Source organism: Cynara cardunculus, assembly GCF_001531365.2.
Source record: "Cynara cardunculus var. scolymus isolate 2C chromosome LG 7, CcrdV1, whole genome shotgun sequence".
Classification (NCBI taxonomy): Eukaryota; Viridiplantae; Streptophyta; class Magnoliopsida; order Asterales; family Asteraceae; genus Cynara; species Cynara cardunculus.
Window position 1 is genome coordinate 1,128,771 of NC_037534.1, and position 23,443 is coordinate 1,152,213.

The 23,443-nt window shown below is 34.4% G+C and overlaps 2 protein-coding genes across 2 annotated transcripts; one reads left to right on the forward strand and one right to left on the reverse strand.

The window, feature by feature from the left end:
- Positions 1-1,331: 1,331 nt before the first annotated feature.
- On the reverse strand, positions 1,332-7,629 carry LOC112515846. Its single transcript, XM_025122788.1, has 7 exons — positions 7,412-7,629; positions 7,245-7,331; positions 6,958-7,134; positions 4,914-5,084; positions 3,375-3,590; positions 3,123-3,211; positions 1,332-2,099 (listed from the first exon to the last, which is right to left on the reverse strand). The coding sequence occupies exons 1-7, from the start codon at positions 7,503-7,505 to the stop codon at positions 1,446-1,448; spliced, it is 1,488 nt and encodes a 495-aa protein (XP_024978556.1). The 5' UTR covers positions 7,506-7,629; the 3' UTR covers positions 1,332-1,445.
- A 4,125-nt stretch (positions 7,630-11,754) lies between these two features.
- Positions 11,755-21,737, forward strand: LOC112515861 (cyclic nucleotide-gated ion channel 18-like). The gene is made up of 7 exons (XM_025122811.1): positions 11,755-12,222; positions 13,144-13,356; positions 14,944-15,245; positions 16,269-16,380; positions 17,765-18,001; positions 20,512-21,088; positions 21,571-21,737. Exons 1-7 carry the CDS (start codon positions 11,755-11,757, stop codon positions 21,735-21,737), a joined length of 2,076 nt encoding a protein of 691 aa, XP_024978579.1.
- The last annotated feature ends 1,706 nt before the right edge of the window (positions 21,738-23,443 follow it).

The following is a 23,443-nucleotide window of genomic DNA, read 5'->3' on the forward strand; positions in this document are numbered from 1 at the left end:
GGTGAAAAAGTGTTATTTTCGACAAACCAGAGGGACCAAATTTGTAGTTTACTCTTACTAACTTCATGAATATGAGTTAAGATGAGAAGTGTAAGAATGAATCCACACTCTTGATCTTTTTTAATTTCACCCTCACCCCATCAATCGGGCTTATCACGAGAATTTATTTGATTCATCTCGATGCACCTTATTACTGTTGATTTTCAATTAAGATTGATCCAATGATCGAGATTCCTTTTTATTTTTTTCGCCATAACTTTCATTTTTATTGGAACTCAACTCATGATAACCTTACCCATAATTAATGCATATATCTTGCCAACTCTTAAATATTTGCACATTAATTAAGGGTAGATTTAAAAAGAGCAAATTGTATGAAAAAGTAACGTACTTTAACTTGATTTCTATTTTGGATAACTTACTTTCAAAACTTCTATTTTGTTACCTAAGATGTAAAAATTTAGTTATCTATTTTAAAACAAATATAAAAAAAATGTAAACATTTTTATGGAATAAAGTAAATATAAAATAAAATGACCTTATATAGAAGTCAAACCAAATGCACTTTGTCAATGGGATACCCATTGTCAAGGGTTGGGTGGGTAGGGAAGACTTTTTTCTTGCACAAAATCATGATCCATTCCCAAATGGTGATATTTTGTGTTGATTATTCACATATGATTAGAGGACCTAAAGATAATAAATATCAACATTTATTCTATTTTTTTAAGTAATTAATCGAATTCGTTACAATAAATAAGTTAAATTTGTTACACACACAATAAATTTGGACAAAAAATTGAATACCAGCAACCCTAACGGTCTCATATAGATACCGCCTTCAAGGACACCAATTCGAAGAGAGCAGTTTTTGGCTCAGTCAGCTAAGGCTAGCAGCGGTCCCGTGATCGAATCTAGGATTTGTCTTATATTTGGACAAGTTCATCCATGTTATAATGACTTTGGGCCATTGTACCAAATATTTACCGGGTCACTTACCTTACTGGATTAACATGGCAAGGGACGAGAATCTTACCTGGAAAGAAGCAAAACAAGGAACGAGAATCTTACCTGTAAAGAGGCAAGACAAGGAACGAGAGTCTTACCCGGTAAGTGAGGATAATGGCTTCTCTGGTTAATGCTTACCCAATAAGATTGTTACATACGATGCCATTTTTGATGGGCAAGAATTTTTATCCGTAAAGATAGTGAAGCACTTACCGAGTAAGCGACAAAAAATTGCACATTGCTCTATATTTGCCCTGTTCCTGAGTAATCATTTTCTTGATTGTATGGGGAAATTTTCAAACATTTCTCCTACCCATAAAAGATTATATCTATTGGCACAACATTAAACTTCTATGCTATAACATACCTATGAATGATGATATCATATTCATACATGTTCTTACTAATACCGAAACACGAAAAAGACAACAATCCCATCATGAATACGTACCGTATGCATAGCCCGTGTAGTTATACCTGGATCGTACGTTCTGATTACTGTAATTCGTTGGGTTGCTGTAATCAAAAGGCTTTATCACCACAGCTCCATGTTTTCCGTCTTGTTCCTGAACTGCCCCGAACACCACTTCGTTCGTCGTCTCGCTCTTCTCCTCGTAATAAGTCCGAGGATCCGACGAGTGGTGTTTCTGATGGTATTCTTGACGATTTTCATGTAATTGTTGCATTTGCCGTTGTCCACTATAGAGATATCGAGTCTGTTTAGACGGGCGTGGTCTTTCGGTTATTTCCGGGTTTTTGGTCACAAACGGGTACGATTTTCGGGTTTCGAGTGACGGGGGTGCATCTTGATGTGGAATCATAAAGGTTTCTTGCATAGGCCAAGAGTTGGGAAATTGAGGGGGTTGTTGGTAATTCATTTGATGATGAGGGGGGAGTGGGTTCTTTTTGGAACTAAAGAATAAACCTCCAAAAAATGTTCCTCCTTTGACAAGGGCTTTTCCTAGTGAACCAAATAAGCCCTCTTCTTCTTTTTCGTGTTCGTCCTCTGGCGGAATTAAAGGCGGCCTCACCGATTTCATGGACCTCCGATATGTAGATGGCGGAATGCCATCGATAGCAAGTCTTGGATCCTGATGTTAACGAATTGTGTTTGTTAGGATATGTAAAACCCCTTTGAATCTCTCTCAAAAGAGCCCTCATAAAAAGAGGAGGTGTGTGTGTATATATAGGTTTGATGGTCTGTGTCTAGCCAATATGGGATTCCAACACCCCCCAAGAATGGAGGCGAAAGTGTGTTGAGCCCCTAGCAGAGATGTCCAAAATTCGGTCCCGGGTCGGTCCCTTCAAAATCGGGCCGGCCGGTCTCGGTCTTGGTCCCGCTCCCAACCAAAAATACTAGGACGAATCTAGTCCCGGTCCATCAGATCAGGCTGATCCGAAATCCGGTGCCAAGCCCGACCCCTTTTTTTACTATTTTTTACAAAAAATTGTTATACATGTTTTTATAATAACGATTTTTGAAATTTAGTATTGAAATACACTTTAAATAATAGATTTAAGTAGATAAAATCTTGAAAATTTTGAAAAAAACTTGAAAATCTTGTAGAAATCTTCTTTTAAGATTTATAAAAAAAATAAAAAAATGGGGCCTATGCATAACGAGTACGGCCTTGAAATTCCATATTATGTGTAACCAATCCGGGTCCGGGGCTTGGCCGGCCCAATTTTGCCATCTCTAGTCCTAGATGGTGCTAGACCCCGGCTCTGATACCATGTTCAAATATGTGGAACCCCTTTGAACCTCTCTAAAAGAGCCGTTATAGAGAGATGAGGGGTTCCATCATATATATAGGTTTGATGGTCCGTGCCTAGTCGATGTGGGACTCCAAAACACCCCCTCAAATGGAGGCTAGATGGTGCCCCCAATAAAGGCGAAGGAGTGTGATGAGTCTTCAGACTATGCCAAACCCCGACTCTAATACCATATTAGGATATATGAAACCCCTTTGAACCTCTCTCTAGACGAGTCATTGTAGAGAGAGAGAGAGGAGGGCTTTTTCATATGTATACAGGTTTGATGGTTCGTGTCTAGTCGACTTGTATTCGAACTTAAAATAGAAAACGAGAAGCTTTCGGCTTAGGAAAACGCTTACAGTCTGCGACGAAAACATTGCAGAAACTCTACGTTGTAACAAGGCTAACATGAAGCCGAAGAACACTGCAGCACCAAGAACCACTATCCCTGAAATGATGATCAACAAATACTTGTAAATACTTAGGAACTTAAAAACCCATAACAGATGAACCCAGTGGATCCCACATGAAGTGGGGTCCATACACACCGCTCAATCCATACAGAGCTCAATGGAAAAACCTATGGATAGCCCCACTAATCACTTTTTTACCTAAATGGTGTTCGCTGTCGTACTGATAAGACGAGCAATCATCCTCATGAAGTTGGATTTCTCGAATCGCTTGGTTACCTCTATCAATAACTAAAATCGAGCAGCTACTAGCAACGTACATCACATCAAAGTCGTCAGAAAATTTTGCATCGTCACTTGGACCATCGATGTGACCCGACCCTCGGGCCAAGTTTCCTCCGGCTATGGTTACAACTCCTGCAAATAATGTAACTTTTATTCTATACTTCAAGAACTTAAATGAAATAAATACTCTCTCAGTCCCAAAATAATCATCCACAATGAAAATTTTAGACAATTTTAGAAATATGTAATTATTACAGTTTTTAATTAACTAAAGAGTGAATTAGGTTGGTGGTCCCAGTGATTTGCTCAAATTTTGGATTTGATCCCTAAAACAAACTATCTACACTGATAGTTTTTAACTTTTCAATTTCATAACTTTCAAGGTCCCTAGAGTTAACACCGACAATTGACAACCATTAGGAGGGAAAAATCAGTCTTTGGGAAAACTACAGAGACCAAAAGTATAATTCACTCTAAAATTAATTGTGATTCGCATTTTTTAATTAAAAATATTTTACGTACAGTTAACAAAAAAGAATATTTTGATTATTATATCAATTTAATTGTTGTCGTTTATTCACAATTAATTAAAAATATTTTTTTGTTAACCGTACGTAAAATATTTTTAATTAAAAAATATAAAAAAAATACGAATCACAATTAATTTTGGAGTGAACTACACTTTTGATCCTGTAGTTTGTCCAAAGACTAACTTGTCCCTCCTAACGAAAGTTAACTGATGGTGTTAACTCTAAGAACCTTGAGTGTTATGAAATTGAAAAGTTATGGCTCGTCGGTGTAGATAGTTTGTCTTAAGAACTAAATACGAAATTTGAGCATACCACATGGACCACCAATGTAATTAACTCTTAACTAAAATGACAATTTTACCCTTAATAACAAAAAGGAGTGAACTTGAGTTTTGGTCCTCAACATTTTCACTTTTCAAGGCATATCGTCCCTAAACTTCAAAAACTCGAATTTGGTCCTTCACGTTTGTCAATTCCCAGCAGTTTTGGTCCCTCTATTTAACATTCGTTAATTTTTCCCATTAAATCCAATTAGATGAGGGGTGTTTTATTCATTTTCACTATTTTCATCATATCAAAATTGAAAAAACATATTGTTTGTTTATTTTTAATTTGTAAAACAAAAAACAGGATAACCACCTCTTTTCGTTTTTTTTTCTTTTTTCCTGTTTTACAAATTAAAATAAAAAATAGAATATGCTTTTTAATTTTAATACAGTGAAAATGACTAAAATACCCCTCATTTAACTAGACCTAATGAAAAAGTTGTTGAATGACCGTAAGATAGAGGAAACAAAACCGTTGAGAAATGACAAAAGTGAGCGACCATATATCCATTGAAAATTGCAAAAGTTAGGGACCAAAATTAAACTTTACTCTAACAAAAAGATTGAATAAAGGATAGAACTGGAAAATGCAACAGTACCAGTTTCACTGATCTTCCTGATAGCCATATTCATGGTGTCTGCTATATATACATTTCCTCTATCATCCACAGTAAGTCCTTTTGGGTGGTTCATCCTGGATTCTCTTAGCTTTCCATCCACATGACCAAAATACCCTTCAGATGAACCAGCCACAAGCTTTGGTCTGCTATCTGTCACAACATTCACTCAAATTTACAAATCATGGGTACGCGATTGAAACTGTTTACTACCTGTTTACCGCCTCTTACTGGGTAAGAGGTGCTTACCCGCTAAAAAGGGTTGTTGCTTACCAACATACTCTGACCAACAAATATACTGACCCAACAAGAAAGGGGTTGCTTTCTAATTCTTTCAGTGATTCAGTCTGTCAATGGGTAAACAACCATTTTCGGTCCGGACAAGACAAAACATCACTATTCCACGTTTGGTAGGACTTTTATGTGGAACGGACCGAAACAGAGTGGAACAGGCGTGTTCCACCCTTACCCCATGAAACAAGATGAGACATACCTATATTTTACCAATACAACCTCAAAATAAAACTCAATTCTCTTCTAAATATCAAATACACCTCCCTCTTTACATTTTATTCCTTCTTTAAATTTATTTATTGTATTTTATGCTCTTAAAACTTTCAATTTACTATCCTCAAAATATTATTTTTATACAGTTTCTATATTTTAATTAATTTATGTAATTTATTAATATTATAATAAAAAATAATATAGCAAAGGTATAAAATAAAATATTGGGAACTACATGAACTTTTTATTTTGGTGTCATTTTAATCGTATTGACGAAAACTATTTTGTTATAACAATATTTATTTTCTTATAATTTAATAAATTACACAAATTAATTTAAATATATAAAATATGTTGTTTTGTGGGTGGTCCGGAGTCCCCGCATTTGAACCTCCACGGCCACAAGGGGATTTTTATTCCTCGAATATGGGACCTCCAAGAACTTTTGACATTTAGAGCCCGAGTTCAAACCAATCAGGCACCACCCTTGTGGTTAAAATATATAAACAACTCATTCGGGGTAAATTTGTCATTTTATCTGTTTTGTCCTGTTCAATTTTGTCTTACCAAACGCACCTTTATAGCTTACCCAATTTGTGTTGGTAAATGTTTCCTAAACTAGCTTCAATGATAGAAATATGCAAGAAACTTGTGATAAAAAGCAAAAACTCAAAAACCAGCATAGAATAGTTCTTGTAGAAGCATCCAAATTTCAACTTCACTTTAGAAGATTCAAAGTCTTGAATATTGTATGAAGAAAGAAACAAAAGGGCTTTTGAACTGAATCTAAAGAGAAGAAGGTTTAGTCATTCATTTGGCAAGATTTGAGCTTTAGAAGAATAAAGCAGAATAGCATAGAAAACATAAAATGGAATAGATTCTAAAAGGATTAGTCAACAAATTGCTATACTTAAAAGATGAGTATTCTTCTAAACAAAAGCATAGACAAGTCCAAAAAGTGGATGCCTCATTAACTATTATTCTTGGACGATTCATGAAGCAACGGGTACTCATTAAGGGGTTGTTTGGTTGGTTTTCCAATAAGTTGTTTGTATGGATTAATCTGTCTATATTGGTTGGAAAGATTTTTGTTTGGGACGGTTTAAACATAGAAAGAAGGAGCATGTCTTTTAATTAGGAGGGACAGGTTTGGAAAAAATTTGTTTTCTAATTAAGCTCTCCCCTAGAAGCTTACCGAATAACTCACTTTATATATTACTAAGCCACTAACAAATAGTCATGTATAGCTTACGGAATAAGCTGAGTCCAATTAAGCTCGTTAAGATGCTAACAAACAAGCCCTAAAACTCGTATCAACTAAAGGACTATGATCAACACCGAAAACTGAAATAAGCGGTAAGCAGGTAGTAAACAACCACCTAAATGACTATGATCAACACCGAAAACTAAAGCTTTGTATCTAATTTTGCAAACAGATGGTATAATTTCGAGTTGATTTTGCTAATTAGTATCATAATCATATCATCAATTTAAATTTTGTAAAGATAATTACACTTACATCTTGATAATGGTGTTGAGATTTTGTGAATATTACTGTTTTCTGAATCTAAGACAAGAAGCTCCCCAGATGGAGTTACCTCCACAGAATGAGGTTCGATCCCAAGCTTGCTTCCATCAAACACAGTTTCTACAGTATACCCACCTTCATATTTCACCATTGAACGGCTCGAAGCAGCTACAGAGATGATTAAAAAAACAAAAAAAAAACACAAACCCAGTTCAAAAAACCAGCTCATGAATCTCGATTACGATATGGCGAAAGGGGAAAATAAAAATTGGACATACCCATGGTGATTTTGGTGGCGGGTTTAAGAGACCACAGCCATTTGAATAACGCAGACGCAATGTTCGACGCAATGCCGCTGACAATTTCTGCAATTGAAGCAATCAATCAATTAACTCGGCGTTCAAATTGATGAAATAAAAGGAAGTTTTAGGGATTCAGAGCTTACTTGCGGGTGGTGTTGCAGAAACTGACGAGAGTAATGATCCAGAAGAAAGAAGAAACAAAAATGGGAGGCAAAGCAGTTGTTTTTTGTTGATCATGGTGTTGTTGTAGAGCTAAAAAACGTGAAGTTTGCATTTAAGAGGAAGCATAAAGGAACTCTTGCGACGTTATTTATGCTTTTCGTGAGAGATTTACGTGTTCTTGAGGACAGAATTTCCTTTTCGCATCTGTTGATCTATGAGAGAGAAAGAGGAGACAAAATTAAAGAGAAGATGAAACAAGTTCAGAAAGGGAGTGTTATTCCAAGCCAAAAAGGGAACAAACAGAGAGATAGGCGGTAGCGGTACTATGTGTATGTTTATGTGTGTGCAAGGCAGGATCGGATGGCATTGGGACCTACCGGCCAAAAACCGGTCCCCAGCTCTTGACAGATCTGGTCATAACCGGTTTCGGTCCCGGTCTTAATCGAAAAAGATGTCTCTGATCAAGTTTTATTGTAACTGGTTATGAATTGTCGGTCCCGGTTCTAACCTCTCCTTGTCATTAAAAATAATGTTTTTTTAATGATATATGTTTTTAATACATTATAAAATTTATAATTAGGTCATTCAAATACATTTTAAAAATACGTTTTATTATAATTAAAATTACATTGTCTTACAAAATATAGCGAGAAACCGAGAATTGTGAACGTTTTTTTGCGAATCGAGAATTTGATATGTAAACCCCTCAACCATGACGTTTATATAGAGCAAAAAAAACAACCAAAAAACAGTGATAAATGACTAGTTTTTTGAAAAATAACGGCTACATTTAGAAATACTTCTAACCTTGATATAGGGACTGATATGGTGCATTTTATCTTGGTACATCTCATCTAAATGCATATTTATGATGGAGACCATTTCTTACGCTTCTAAACTTAACTCTTATTTTTACTAAAATCCAACCACGAGATGTATAAAAATATATTTAACAATATATAAAGTAGAATTAAGCATTCTTATGTACGAAATAGGTAATTGTGATGAGGGGGTGAATAAAGTAAAAGCGGGTGAGGATGTACTTTGGGGAAGGCAGCGTGTCGCCGTGGGGGACATACCAAATGATGTCTCTACTCCTGCCACGTCTACTTATCTCACTCCATTCCCCAAATAAATAAATAAATAAATAAATATATATATATATATATATATATATATATATATACCTAATCAAATGAGAACTAATTAGTTTGTGATAATTGTGAGAACCAATATTAACCACAAATCAATAGATAAATTAGAAAATTTATAATTTTGGCAATTTTGAATTAAAATTTTAATGCAAGGATATTTTTGGTATTTTACAACTTTCCTCCCTCCTCTCTTCTCTCTCCGGCCACCGTCCDCCGGCCACCGTTCTCCGATGATACTACAATGGTATCACAATGCATCATATATGTGATTGGGTATTACATTGATGTCGTTTGTGTGATCGATCGAAGATGTAACACAGTGGTATCACTATGCATCTTATATATGATTATGTATCACAAGTTATCTTTTGTTTAACAGAGTCAATATTTTTAGGTATCACAGTGGTATCATAGTGGTATCACCGGAGGCCGGATAGAGAAGAGAGGAGAGAAGAGAGTTTTAAAATACCAAAAATATTCTTGCATTAAAATTTTAATTTGAAATTACCAAATTTATAAATTTCCTAATTTATATATTGATTTGTGGTTAATATTGGTTCTCACAGTTACCACAAACAACTTAATTCTCCCTTGAATAGGCCCATATATATATTTATATATATATATATATATATATATATGTGGAGGAGCAATGAAATGGAAACCATCCAATTCGTATAAACCATCCTTATTCGTTGATTTTATTGTTTAATGTTATGAAATTTTGTCATGAAATGATTTTTTATAATACTTTTATTTGATAAAGTTGTTTCATATATGGTTATGAAATTATTTCATATAATACTTAATGAAATTTTAATGAAACTATTTCATGTATTTTTTTAAATTTAAAATAATGAAGATGATAATATTTAATGAAACTGTTTCTCTAAGAAGGTGTTTAATTAGACGTATTAAGCATTAATCAATGAGAATGAAGATAAAATAAACTGTTTGGTTTTCTAAAATATAATAGACTCATTTCCCCCATAAGCCCAAAATTTTATTTCTAGTTTAACTTGGGGGAATGAAAATTCATTCCCATTTTCATGCTTTGTCATTTTCATTTTCCTTCTCATTTTCATTTCTCAACATGAGTCAAAGAGATCCTAAGTTTGATATATACTTCATTCTTCATCTCTCATTGACTCTTTTGATTATTCTATCTGCATTGATTCTATTATTGTGCAGGCGTTGCTATATGCATCCCTATTTATGCCAGATAAAATAATCCAAAGAGTTAATGAAAGACATTAAGAGACTGTTTGACAGTTGCTGTACGGTTTGATGCAGAATGATTAAGTGATCAGAATTAGTAAGAGACTCTTATTATATAGTGTAAAATGAAATGAATTAGTTTGATAATTGTTTACAATGAAATTATGGCGCTGAAAAAACTCATGGTTAGTAGCAAAGAAAGAAAGGGAGGGGGTTTGGTGTATACTCGAGGGTTCCTCAGCAGTATCCGAATGATTACCGCTAAGGTCGAGCATCTCGAATGCATTGTCAAGAGGATCAACTGCACGTTGCTGAGATAAGTCGAGAGGAACATCTTCAGGTTTTGTGGTGATAGCTTCACCAATAGTAGGGACAACCACCATTGGTTCATCAGCTCGTGTGATAGAGACCAAAGAAAGAGGGAGGAGAGGATGGTTGAGAAGAGATGTGAAGGATCGATAGTGACAAATGCTAGGAATCACATATTCAGTGATTTGAGTCATTGAAGTAGTTGGGGTAGGTGGCACACATACGACAACAATATGATTGTTTGATAATTGTTTACAATGATTTTTTTTATTAACCTGGATATCCAACCCGCTATGTGAGCCGGCTAATCCCAGGACAACCATCTGCTTTGTAGATAGTCCGGAGTCACAGCATTTGAACCTCCATGACCACAAGAGGATTTTTATTCCTCATTGGATTTGAACCTGTGACCTCCTGCTACTTTTGACCTTTGGAGCCAAGCTCAAACCAATTAGGCACCATCCTTGTAGTTTGTTTACAATGAAATTAGGGCGTTGAATGATTAAGAAAGCCTATGATACAAAATCATTCAGAGAGTTTTAGAACCATTAAGAGACAACTTTTTTTTTGTTAAACAAAATTCATCTCTGAATGAAACTATTAAGAGGTAAACAAACAACCCCTAAAATAATCAAAATTGTGTCCCAAATTAAGTTATATATATATATATATATATATATATATATATTAAAAGTATCTCATAGGATTTTTTTACGGTGAAAACGAATTGACGATGCTATATAAAAATGATACGATAGATAATGTTAATTTAGTTCTAATTATGAATTGATTTTGAGTATAGGAATACTCGAAAAACTATTTTATATGAATTATTACTATTATTTGAAATAAATGTTATTTCTGATAATAAAAACCGTATATTAAAAAAATGTATATATCGAAGACCATTTTTTTCCCAAAGAGCTTATAAAACGTAGGAACAAACCTGCAGGACAAATCCAAGTCCCAAGATTTATGCATAATAGTTGCACTTTTGAGGCAGATCAAATGCATGTAAAGTCTTGATTTGATCATGTATTAAACTCAACATGGTTTGACCCCTGGAAAATTTAATTGTATTAAATTTGGGAAATAAAATACACTTTTCAAATTGGAATCAACCTTTTAAGCATAATGCAAAATTATGTCTTAGGCGTAAGTCCGATGCGTTTTTAGCTGAAGTCCACCTTGTCGAGTAATTTTTACGCTTTTTTGTTGATTTTTAAGGGGTTTTTTTTCCTTCCAACTTTAGTTGATTTTAAGGTGTGTTTTTTTTTTTTTCGATTTTTTGGTTAATTTCTTTTATATTTTACCATAGAAATTTGAAATATTGGCATTTAAACAAATAATTTAGGCGTTTAACCAATATATATTCACATATGAATAGATGAAAGGACTAAATGAAGAATAGACCTCAATTAATGGACCATAAATATTATAACAAACTTAATGGACTAAAATTAGAAATTAAAATTAATGAAGGGGCTAATTTTGTAAATTTTGTTTTACCGGAACTTGATAGCCATACAACAGATTTCGAAGGAAAAGGGAACAGTATTTTTCGCGCGCAATTTCTCGATACCGGCTGAAATCTCAACCACGATCATCGGAACCCTAACAACGCCGTGTCACCGCCGTGACGGATGATGAACCGGGTGCTGACAGTGCCTGCCTCCCGTCTCCGCCAACACCTTTCGCGACCCGCGTCGAAGACCGTCGTTTCTCCCGATCAAGTTAACAGCGAGACGTTATGGCGTTACCAAATCCTCGATCCAAACGGGGAAGTCGTGACTCGATGGAACCATTTTTTTCTGGTGATGTGCCTCGTTTCTCTGTTCATAGATCCTCTCTATTTCTACCTACCTTACGTCGGTGGAGACACCTGCATGACCACCGATAACGCGGCGGCGATCGCGATTAATACGTGGCGTTCTCTTGCGGATGTTTTTTTTGTATTACATATTATCATGAAGTTTCGAACGGCGTTTATTGCGCCAAGCTCTAAGGTTTTCGGCAGGGGCGAACTTGTGATGGACAAGCGTCAGATTGCCAGGCGATATTTGAGGTCTGATTTCGTCATAGATGTGGCCGCTTCTCTTCCATTACCTCAGGCTAGTTTCTAATCTGTTATTATGGCTGGTATCATTTTTGAATTAATTTGGGGAAACTCTTGGTACCAATTTGATTCGGCATAGTAGCTGTAAGGACTCATCTTTTCGGTGGTTATCTTGGCTTTCTAGGGTTTGAATGTAGGCTTAATTTTGTGAATTTTGCTTTGGACACCATTATGCATTTTGGCTAGATGGTTTGAAGCTTCAAGTCTACCAATATGTTAGGATCGCACAGCTGCATATAATCGCTTATGAACTCCACTTGACCCTGAATAAACACTTTAATCTACTTTGGAACTTTGCAAATTTGAAGCTACATAATGTGCCATTTGTGACTTGATTATTACAGAAACTGACTTCCATAGAACTTTGTTGAATGATAGAGCTAGCGTTGTAGGCTGTTTCTTTGTTCTTGATTTTCATAACATAAGCTTGTTTAGCAGTTGTAGAAAATTTGATGCATTTAAGGATTTTTGGGGTGGGCTAATTGCACCCGTGTATATTGCTAAATGCTCCCCACCTGGAAATTTTTTTTGCACACATATCAACATCAAGACCTACATTTTACATTTCCATTGCATAAAAGCCGGTGCAAATAGCATTACTGTGCACAATGGAGATTGCCTCACATGCAGACCTTGATATGAATTTGTTTGTATAGTTCATTTTTCTTTAATATTTTAATATAAATCACGAATGGAACAATCGTGGCTTCAGAGCCTTCAATCCTGGAACAATCTTGCAGCTCTATCTGAAACCAAAAGCCACAGAAAAAAGCAGTTTGTGTGCAAGAATCTTAGCTTGTTCTGTTATTATTGCTTGGTGATGAATTGCATAGTGAGAAATTTGCAGTTAGTAATATTTGAAAGCTGTACAGTTTGTGGTTCTGAGTTTAACTTGGGGACTTCTTCTGTGCTGCAGATAGTTAACGAGCTCATCATACCAGCAACGAAACGGAACAACAAAGATCATGCTAATAATACACTATCTCTTATCGTTCTTATTCAGTATATTCCTAGATTGTTTGTCATTTTTCCACTAAATCAGCGGATTATAAAATCTACAGGCTTTGTAGCTAAGACAGCCTGGGCAGGAGCTGCTTACAATCTCCTTCTTTACATGCTTGCTAGTCATGTAAGTATCTTTCACATGTTATATATCGTCATTTTGCACTCTTGTATGTCCACTTGAATGCCTGTGTCCCAAAACATGACTGCAGGGGGGACCTATTCGTGCCCGAGCGGGACCTCATGCACCCACTCAACTGAATTTTGCAAGTATAACTTTTTTTGAGGTATGAAAGGTGCATCCTTTAAACTTTGAGCGGTGCTCCGGGATGTTAGAAAATACAAGGAACATCAACCAAAAAAATTTAAGAACCCCTTGAAATCAACCAAAAGTGGAAAAAGTTATCAAAGCTTAAAAAATCCCTCAAGAACAACCAAAAAGAACTTAAAAGAATCCCTCAAAATAGTGAAATTCGGCTAAAAACACATCAGGCGACTTTATGGGCCTTTGATCCATTTTGAGAGTGCATCTGCTCAGCAAAATCGTAGATCCACCACTACATGACTGTAAACTGTAATGCAAGTTGTCTACTCTCTAGTGTAATGTGAATGTCAGGAATATAATATTAGTTCTTTTTTGGTTAACATGTATAAATTTCTTATACATCCCTCCTCTATCAACAGATATACAAATTGTTTGGGTTACCTAGGTGGCGATTATGCAACTTATTTTCAAATAAACTAATATTTGATGCCTGCTTTCTGTGTTCCATGAAAAGGAGATATGTTTTAATATTTCTCTTACCAAAAAGACAGGATACATTTGAAAATTTGGATCATGGAATGATGTCCGGATACGTTTCCAAATTTGTTCTATGCCCAACATCATGATCATCACTTTTAACTATGATGTTAGGCATAGAAGTTTCTTATTTTAACTATGATGTTAGGCATAGAAGTTTCTTAATGATGCATTAAGAAACTTCTATGCCCAACATCATCATTAAAAGTGATGATCATGAAATAAGTTTTTACTCCATAATAAGCATTGCACACTTCTTTCTTCCGGGAAAAAATCACATTTGATTAAACCGCAACATCCTTCATGGTGCCCCTACTAGTCGTGGTTTAATCAAATGTGATTTTTCCCCGGAGCAAAGAAGTGTTCAATGCTTATTATCACTTTTAACTATGATGTTAAGTATGGTTCAAAGTAAAACCTAATTTTCTTCTAAAACATCAAATACACCTTCTTCTATACATTTTATTCATTCTTTAAATTTTATTTATTGTCTCTTTAAACTTCCACTTTACTGTTCTCAAAATATCAACTTTATACGGTTTTTATATTTTGATTAATTTATGTAATTTATTAAAAGTTAGCAATAAAAAAATAACATAAAAAAGGTATAAAATAAAAATTGGAAATTACATAAATTACATAAATTAATCAAAATATATAAACAATTCATCAGGGGTAAATTGATCATTTTATCTGTTTTGTCCTGTCTAGTTCTGTCTAACCAAATGCTGAACAGTTGTTTTGTCTTTTCCTTTCCTCTTCCGTCCTATCCTATCTTGATAACAAATGCACCCTTAACTATGATGTTAGCTGGAAGTTTCTTAATGTTGCAGCAAAAAATGTAATGCTTGCCAAGTTGCAACTTTTAAGTTTTGGCACCCATCTCATGTACTTCTATTTATGTTGAATCAGGTTCTTGGAGCTTCATGGTATTTGATGTCTATAGGGCGCCAGCATTCTTGCTGGCAACAAGGATGTAAAGAGGAGATGGCATCAAAAGTCTGTATAAGTTTTTTGGATTGTAACAGTGTAGATCAACCTGAACGCAAAAAATGGCTTCAATCCACAAGTCTGAGAACTCTATGTGATGCTAGCAATGAAACTTCTCCTTTTAAATTCGGAATGTTTGCCGATGCTTTTACAAGCGAAGTTGCTTCATCAAAGTTCTTCGAGAAGTATTTATATTGCCTTTGGTGGGGTTTAAGAAATTTGAGGTATGATCATCTAAAAATTTCATAAATTGGGAATCCAAGTGGAGCAACTAGTTTTTTTTTTGTAAGTATATGATATTTATGTACGGCAAATACTTAGAGCATCTCCAACATATTCTCCAAAATGGAGAAAATGAGGATTTTGGACAATTTTTTGCTCCAAAAGATTCTTCAAAGCTTTCTTAAAAACGGAGGAAGCAGGAGAGAGAGTGTAAATTTCTCTAAATTTGGAGATCTTCGAAAAATGATTACCATGAAAGAGAAATTGGTTTTTTTATTATATTCCACAAATAGGTAACCTTGAAATGAAATGTTTACGAGAGAGAAATAATATTTAATTAAATGTATAGAATATTTTAATAATATAATTAATGATGTAATCTTCAAAATGGATAATATGTTGGAGTTGAGTGCAATTCAATTCAAATATTTTGAACTTTAATTCTCCATTTTGGAAAACTTTTGAAGAATATGTTGATTTCAAATTCTCCATATTGGAGAATCCAAAGTCAAAATCTTCAAAGAAGATTTATATTCAATCTCCAACAACTTCTCTATTTTTTTAGATTACAATATGAATGATATTATTAAAATATTCAATATCTTTCATAAAATATTATTTATCTCTTTTATACATTTAATTTCAAGGATTCTCAATTTCTCATTGGTAGGAACAATAAAGAATTTTCTTTTTCATAGGTAATCAATTTTAAACGGTTCTTCAGATTTGGAGAATTTCGTCTCTCTCTCTTCTACTTTCTCTATTTTGGAGAAGGTTTTCGGAATCTTCTGAAGCAAAAATCTCCATTTTGGAGAATTTGTTGGAAATGCTCTTATGCATACTTCTCATATTTGGTAAGGTTTGAATTGTTGACAGGGCCTCTATCGATAACCTGTACTGGGCCAATGACCCTTTGGTTGGGGAAACTATTTTTTATTACTTATTTTAGGTTTCTGTTTGGATTTTGGTACCCTTCTTTGACATGATTACTGGTTTTTGTCTTTTCTATCACTTCTTTTTTTCAGTTCATATGGACAGAATCTGGAAACAAGTATCTATATTGGTGAGACGTTGTTCTGCTCCACCATATGTATTGGGGGCTTAATTCTGTTTGCCCAACTGATAGGAAACATGCAGGTATGTTCTTTTTTCCCTTGATCTTAGAATTATGAATATCTTGCTTACATGCTGTAGTTTTATGATGGTTTTGGTATTGAGACAATAAAAATCACCTGTCTTAATATTAGACGTCCCATTTATGTCCTTCCAATATAATTAAAGATACATCAGATTTTTATTTATTTATTTGTTTAATCTATATTAACATTCTTTTTTTGATAACGTGTATTCATGTAATTGGTGGATATGAGTGAGATGTGAAAAATTAGGACATATGATTTTTAGGCTATTGTAGTTGTTTTTAAACATGCTTTTACAAGAACTTCACTATAACTATATCTTCATGATTCTTATATATTCACAACTTCTTATAAAAACCCATGTACTTATATATCTCGTTTTATTACTTGAAATACATCAAATAAAAATTATTTTGTAAAAAGGTAATAAAAATGATTGATGATAAGTACATAAATCTTGTAGTGGGGTGAGGTGCATTAACGAAAGACAAATACAATTTAGTGTTAACTTCAATTAAAAAGTCTGAAAGTGGGAATTGAACATTGATAAGTCTAGAAATCAACTTTGTGGTTTTCATTTTGCTCTGAAAGTGATCCTTGATCGTCTGTTTATTTTCTCTGTTAAAGTAAGAAGCATTTCAGTCTTTTTATCAAAATCTTTAATTTTTTTTAAAAAAATACCATAACATTTTATTTTGTTATAAAATTTCTCTTTCGATCTACAATTTGTTATGTTTTAAAAGAACATATAAAATAAAATTTTATGTTATTATCCAAAAGGAATATTAAAGATTTTGATGAAAAGATTGAAATGCCTTTTGCTCTAACGGAGGAATAAATAGAGTTAACGATCATAGACCACTTTCAAAGTAAAATGAGAATCACAATGATGATTTTTATACTTATCAGAATTTAGGTCTCACTTTCAAACTTTTCCCTAATCGGACAAAAATTGAAGTCACTACAATTTATTTACCAAGCTAAAATAGGAAAAGACAAAAAAGAGTGGAATGACCAAAATACCCCAACTTAATTTAGTTTACTCTATGATCGAAATGTATAATTGTGTTTGCTGCGAGTCTTGATGAATGTGTAGAAACAATTTCTTTCAATGTTGTCATTTATTTAAATATAGAAAGAAAAAATATATAGGGAAGTAACGTGTGAGAAGGAGAGTTAAGGTGAGAAACGTAAGAAAGGATCTTGATCCTTTATCACCTTTAATCTTAAACCTATCCATGAATCCCGCTTGAAATGGGGATTGATTCGGTACATATCTCATCCTAATATGCATTCTCATCTTAACTCTCCTGGAATCCAAGTCAAATCATGTGTATAGAGAGGCTTTCTACTAATTCTTTTTCAATTATCATAATTTTAAGACGTACTTGCAATCGATGACGGTGAGACTTGAAGAATGGAGGATCAAGAAAAGAGATACAGAGGAATGGATGCGGCATCGACAATTACCTCCAGACTTACAGGACCGAGTTCGGAGGTTTGTTCAGTATAAATGGCTGGCAACTAGAGGAGTTGATGAAGAGTCCATTTTGCAGTCTTTACCCATTGATCTCCGTCGTGAAATCCAACGCCATCTATGCCTTAATCTTGTTCGCCGAGTATGTCTTCATTTCCTTGCCATCTTACGGCCGTTTATCAAATACTTACCTAGTAACTGCTTACTTTTCCATGACAAGGACCTAGAATCTAACCGGGTAAGAGACATAACAAGGACCTGAGGGAAAAGACTCTACCCGGTAAGCGCTTAGCGGGTAAAAGTGGCTTACCTGTCCTTGCTATGCCTCTTACTCGGTAAGACTTTAGGTCCTTGTCATGGGAAGGTAAACAGTTGCTAGGTAAGTATTTGGTATTGGCCATCAAAAATGGATTGTTGGTAAGCGCTTACCGGGTAAAAGTTGCTAACCAATAATCCATTTTTGATGGCTGATAACATTATCCAATAATGTATGTAAGGGTGGTGCTCTTGTGGGTAAGCACTTGCTTTCACAAAAAAAATTCAAAATCATGCCCCCTCAAATTCAGAATATCTGGTGTATTAAGCTTCCATATATATCAGAAACTCTCTTTTCCCCTTTAGGATGTGTTTGGTACGCGGGACATGACAGGATTGTACAAAAACTTGTAAATCCTCGTTTGCTTGCTGGGATATTTAGACCAGATTAGTGGGACAAAAATTATATTTTTTGTCCCACCAAAATAGGTGGAACAAAATAAGGGGAAGGGACAAGTTTGGTAAATTACTAAACTATACGTGGCAAATTAAAACCCTAAAATCTTCTAGAGTTCCTTCCGCAGCTTACCTCACTCTTGTTGGTCTAGTCCAGTCTTGCAGTCCCGTTTTCTTTTGGAGTGTAGTCTAATGGAGTACCCATGTTAACTCACTTGTGTCGGAACCAATGCCTATCACTCTTGATTCCCAAAAAGCCAGCCCGGGCCGGGGTCAGTATAGAATGAAGGGGAGTACCTATTCATGCCCGAACAGGAGCCTGTGCACCTGCTCAAATTTCGTAAGTAAATTTTTGGGCAAAATGCACAAAATAGCAATCTACTTTCATAAATTTCTTTATTATATCATTGTACTTTCAGTTTTTCTTAATACAACAATGTACTTTCAAACTATTTTTTATTAGGACATTGTACTTTGAAAAATTTACCCATTATAGCAATGAGTAACCTTTTGATTTAAATTTACCAATTATACTAGGTTTTCATGCCACCTCATTGTCCACGTAGACTGTCCACATGTACTATAGTGATGTGACTTTCTTATTACATCATTCTACTTTCAAAATTATTTTATTATAGCATCTACTAGTTTTTAATAAACACTGTTTTTTTTAATTTTAATATTTAGATATTTTACATGTTATTTAATAAATGTATTAAATGAATTAAAAAAAATTCTAAATTATTCATTAATATACCAATATCAATAAAACTAGTAGAACACAACTTTTCTCGCTAACATTTTAAAAAAATATGTGTTTTTTGAAAAAAAGGAAAATAAGAATTGTTCTCTTTTACCAAAAAATATTATCTTTTAAAGAATATATTATATTTGTTCAAAAACTTTTTACTTGACGTATAAATATATTAAATTAATTAGACTTTTTTGAATTATTTATTAATATAACAATATTAAAAAATTGTAGATAACAATTTATTTCGTTAATATTTTAAAGAGAATTTTAAAAGATATGTATTTATTTGAATAACATAAAATAAGAAAAGTTACTTTTTTTACAAACAAAATATATCTCAAAAATAATGTTTCATATTTATTTAATAAATATTTTATTCTAAGAATATTTAATTTGAATGCAACTTAAGAAGAAAAAGTAAAAAATATTAAATATTTTTTTAGATCATAGCAATGAAAAATGAAAATCATTAATAATAATTTGAAATATATTTTTATTTTTATTTTAGTTAAGTCATCAAAAGGATGTGGCATCCACATCATCTCATTAAAGCCACACAAGCAAAAAAGTCAAAGGGTTAACCGGTTTAAAAGGTAACAGGTTACCCATTGCTATTATGGATAGATTTTTTAAAGTACAATGCCTTAATAAAAAATAATTTGAAAGTATATTGCTGTAATAAAGAAAAACAAAAGTAGAATGCTATAATAAGAAATTTTATGAAAGTAGATTGCTATTTCATGCATTTAACCCGTAAATTTTTTGAGTATGAAAGGTGCACCTGCTGAACTTTGAGCGGTGTTCTAGGACATTAGAAGTGTAGAAAGAACATCAACAACCCCCCCCCCCCCAAAAAAAAGTTCATTGAAATCAACAAAAACACCTAAAAAATCTCTCGAAATGGTGGAATTCGGCTAAAAACATATCGAACGACTTTATCACTTCAAATGAGCACCTCCGCCACTCTGGGTGCTCAACTTTCTTAGATGGTTTGTGCCCGGCTACCCTCCTTTCGGCCCTTTGTAACAATTTATACCCGTCTAACCTCCATTGAAGGGGGCATCCAGAGTACCACATAGGTTATACTTGAACCATTTGTCCTCCCTATATGTTGGAACCTCCATTCTTGACTCTTTTGAAAAGTAATCTAATGGATTCCGGTGTATTTTGACAAATTATTTCAATAGGTACCTTTCTTCTCACAAATGGACGATAACCTTCTCGATGCCATCTGCGAAAGACTTGTTTCATCCTTAAGCACACAGGGAACGTACATTGTTCGTGAAGACGATCCCGTAAGTGAAATGTTGTTTATTATCAGAGGACAATTGGAAAGCTCGACAACTGATGGCGGAAGATCGGGGTTTTTCAATTCCATCACCCTCCGACCCGGCGACTTCTGTGGCGAAGAACTACTCACATGGGCCTTGCTCCCTAACCCCACCAACTACCCGTCTTCCACAAGATCCGTCCGAACCCTCACCGAAGTCGAAGGCTTCGCATTGCAAGCCGAAGATCTCAAATTCGTTGCCAACCAATTCAAGTATCTTCATAGCAAGAAGTTGCAACATGCATTTCGGTACTACTCGCACCAATGGAGGACATGGGGTGCGTGTTTTTTACAAGCCGCTTGGCGAAAATACAAGCGAAGAAAGCTCGCGAAGGAGCTCGCCCTCCAAGAAAATGCCTACTATCTTCAGGAAAGCGACGGGGATGGTTACTATTACGAGTCCGACAGCAGTGCTGGTTCGCCATCTAGTGAAGGTATCGCAAGTTTAATTTACAAATGACAATTTTACCCTTAATAATAGAGGGAGTAATGAATTTATTCATCTCATAATTAAGGTAGAATTGGAAAATACGTACTTCTAAAAGTGGATGCTTTTCGAGCATGGGCTCACTCTTCCAAGCCTGTTTTTCAGTAAGCAAAAGAATCCAATCTTTTTCAAGCCCGGGCCCGTGCTTTGGGTTGAAAGAGGGCCGCTCTTTTGCCAGATTGAAAAAGCCTTCTAAGCCCGTTTTCAGTAAGCAAAAAAAGGTTCAGCTTTTTCTAGCCCAGGTTGAAAGGGGGCCGATCTGGTTTCTCAAGTCGGCTTTTTCGGGCTTTTCTGGCCAAGTTTTAACCAAGCCTTGAAAAAGAAGTTGGTCTGATTGGGTTTTAAGGCTTTCTTTTTCTGGGTTTTGGACTAGGGCTTTTTTTGTGTATTTGTGTTCCTAAGGATTCCTATAACGTGATATTGTTATAGGTCCGGGTGGTGGCAGTCAACCGATCGGAGTTGGAGCGACCATTTTGGCGTCAAGGTTTGCTGCAAGTACGAGAAAGGGAATCGGTCATCGGAAAGTGGCTTCGGTTGATTCGACTACTAGTCTTAAGATGCCTCAGTTGTTTAAACCAGATGAGCCTAATTTCTGAAAGGTACAACATAAACTGCATATGGTACAAGCCAAGAAGCTCACATCAATCTGCCACAAGAGAGAGGTACAACATAAACTTCATATGCTACAAGTTATTACAAATGGAAATGTTTATGTTTATGTGTGTTTTGTAATTAGTAAATAGTAGAGGGGCCTTTTGTGTCATTTTCTATTTGTTTTGTAATACCAAGTACATCTTTTTTGTATATATTTTTAAGCCAAAAAGGGTTATTAGAGCTATATACGGGCAAAAAAGTTTTCATCGACAACTTTAACTAATTTATATGGAACCTGTTTTTAAGGACATCAATATGAGGGGATATTTTTTGGGCCACTCAGCCACTAAGATTAGTGGGAGGCCCAAGGTTGAACCCATGGCTTATTTTTGTATTTAGGTAAAGTCATCCCACGTTTTTGCCAATTGAAAATGTGAGGGGAACATTTTTTATTTAAGGGGCCCAAGATTAAACGCATGATTTATTTTGTATTTAAGCAAAGTTACTATGTCTTTATCAACTGAGCTATATAAGATACAACTTGATAATGATTTAATTTAACTTTTGAAATATAATTTAAGGAGTCATCTTCAAAATGACCAGAGTATAAAGAAAGCGAGAAAATAACCAGGTTTTTTTTCATATTGACACAAATAACCAGCCAAATCGTCAAAAGAATTCGTCATTTGACGAAATAACATGTATCACTCTGTCATTGGTTGCTTTCAAGAAATCGCCAATAAACCATACAATTTGGTTATTTGCATGGATTCTTTCGGTACCTTTTTACTAATATTAATGAGAAGACGAATTCCTTTGAAAATTTGCCATGCAAACATTAAAAAAAATGATTATTTTCATTTTCTTCATGCACTCTGGTTATTTTTGGAAACCCTCCATATTTATTTTTATTTTTTTTAAAGTTAATTTGGTGCTTTATCTGTAAATATTTTTCCTTTTAATAATCTTTCGTTTCTTAAAAAAAAGATTCACCACTTAAACATCTAAAATGACTTTTAATAAAAACTCACATTTAAATGAAATTTCTGATATATTTTGTAGTAGTAATTATAATCAAACAAATAAATATTATTTGTACCTGTAAATTGGAACCGAGAGTGAAACCAGAAAAAAGAAAATGAAGCCGTACTCCAAACTGATTTAAATTTGTTTGGTTTTGATATATAGCCAATGGTAGATCCAGGAAATTAATGGGGTGGGGGCACATTGGATGGGACTTAGAGGAGGGAAGCATATGGCCATATGAGATTGGTGGGAAACCATGTAAGATGATGGTTGAAATAGAAAATTTAAGCTAATCAATAAAGATTTTTAGTTTTTGACTAGGGATCTTTCCCCGTGCTTAAAGGTTAGATCCAGCCTTGTATATAACCGACTTGGTTCTAAACTGAACCATAAACAGAATACATATTTGAGTTTGTTTTTGCTTAAATAACATAAATTTAAGACAACTTCTTTCAAATTAGGGTTTTGTACCATACCATATCAAACCGAAAACCGATTTTTAAAAAAGAAGTATTAAAACTGAAATAAACCCAAAGTTAAGATAACCTGGGAACCAAACATAGGTGACTATGATCAGGTTTGGTTTAGTCTTTATTCTGTTCTTTGATTTTATTGAACTATTTTTGGTAAGAAGTGGTGAAGATATGACTTTGTTCTCAATCTGTGAAACCAAAAACTCTAT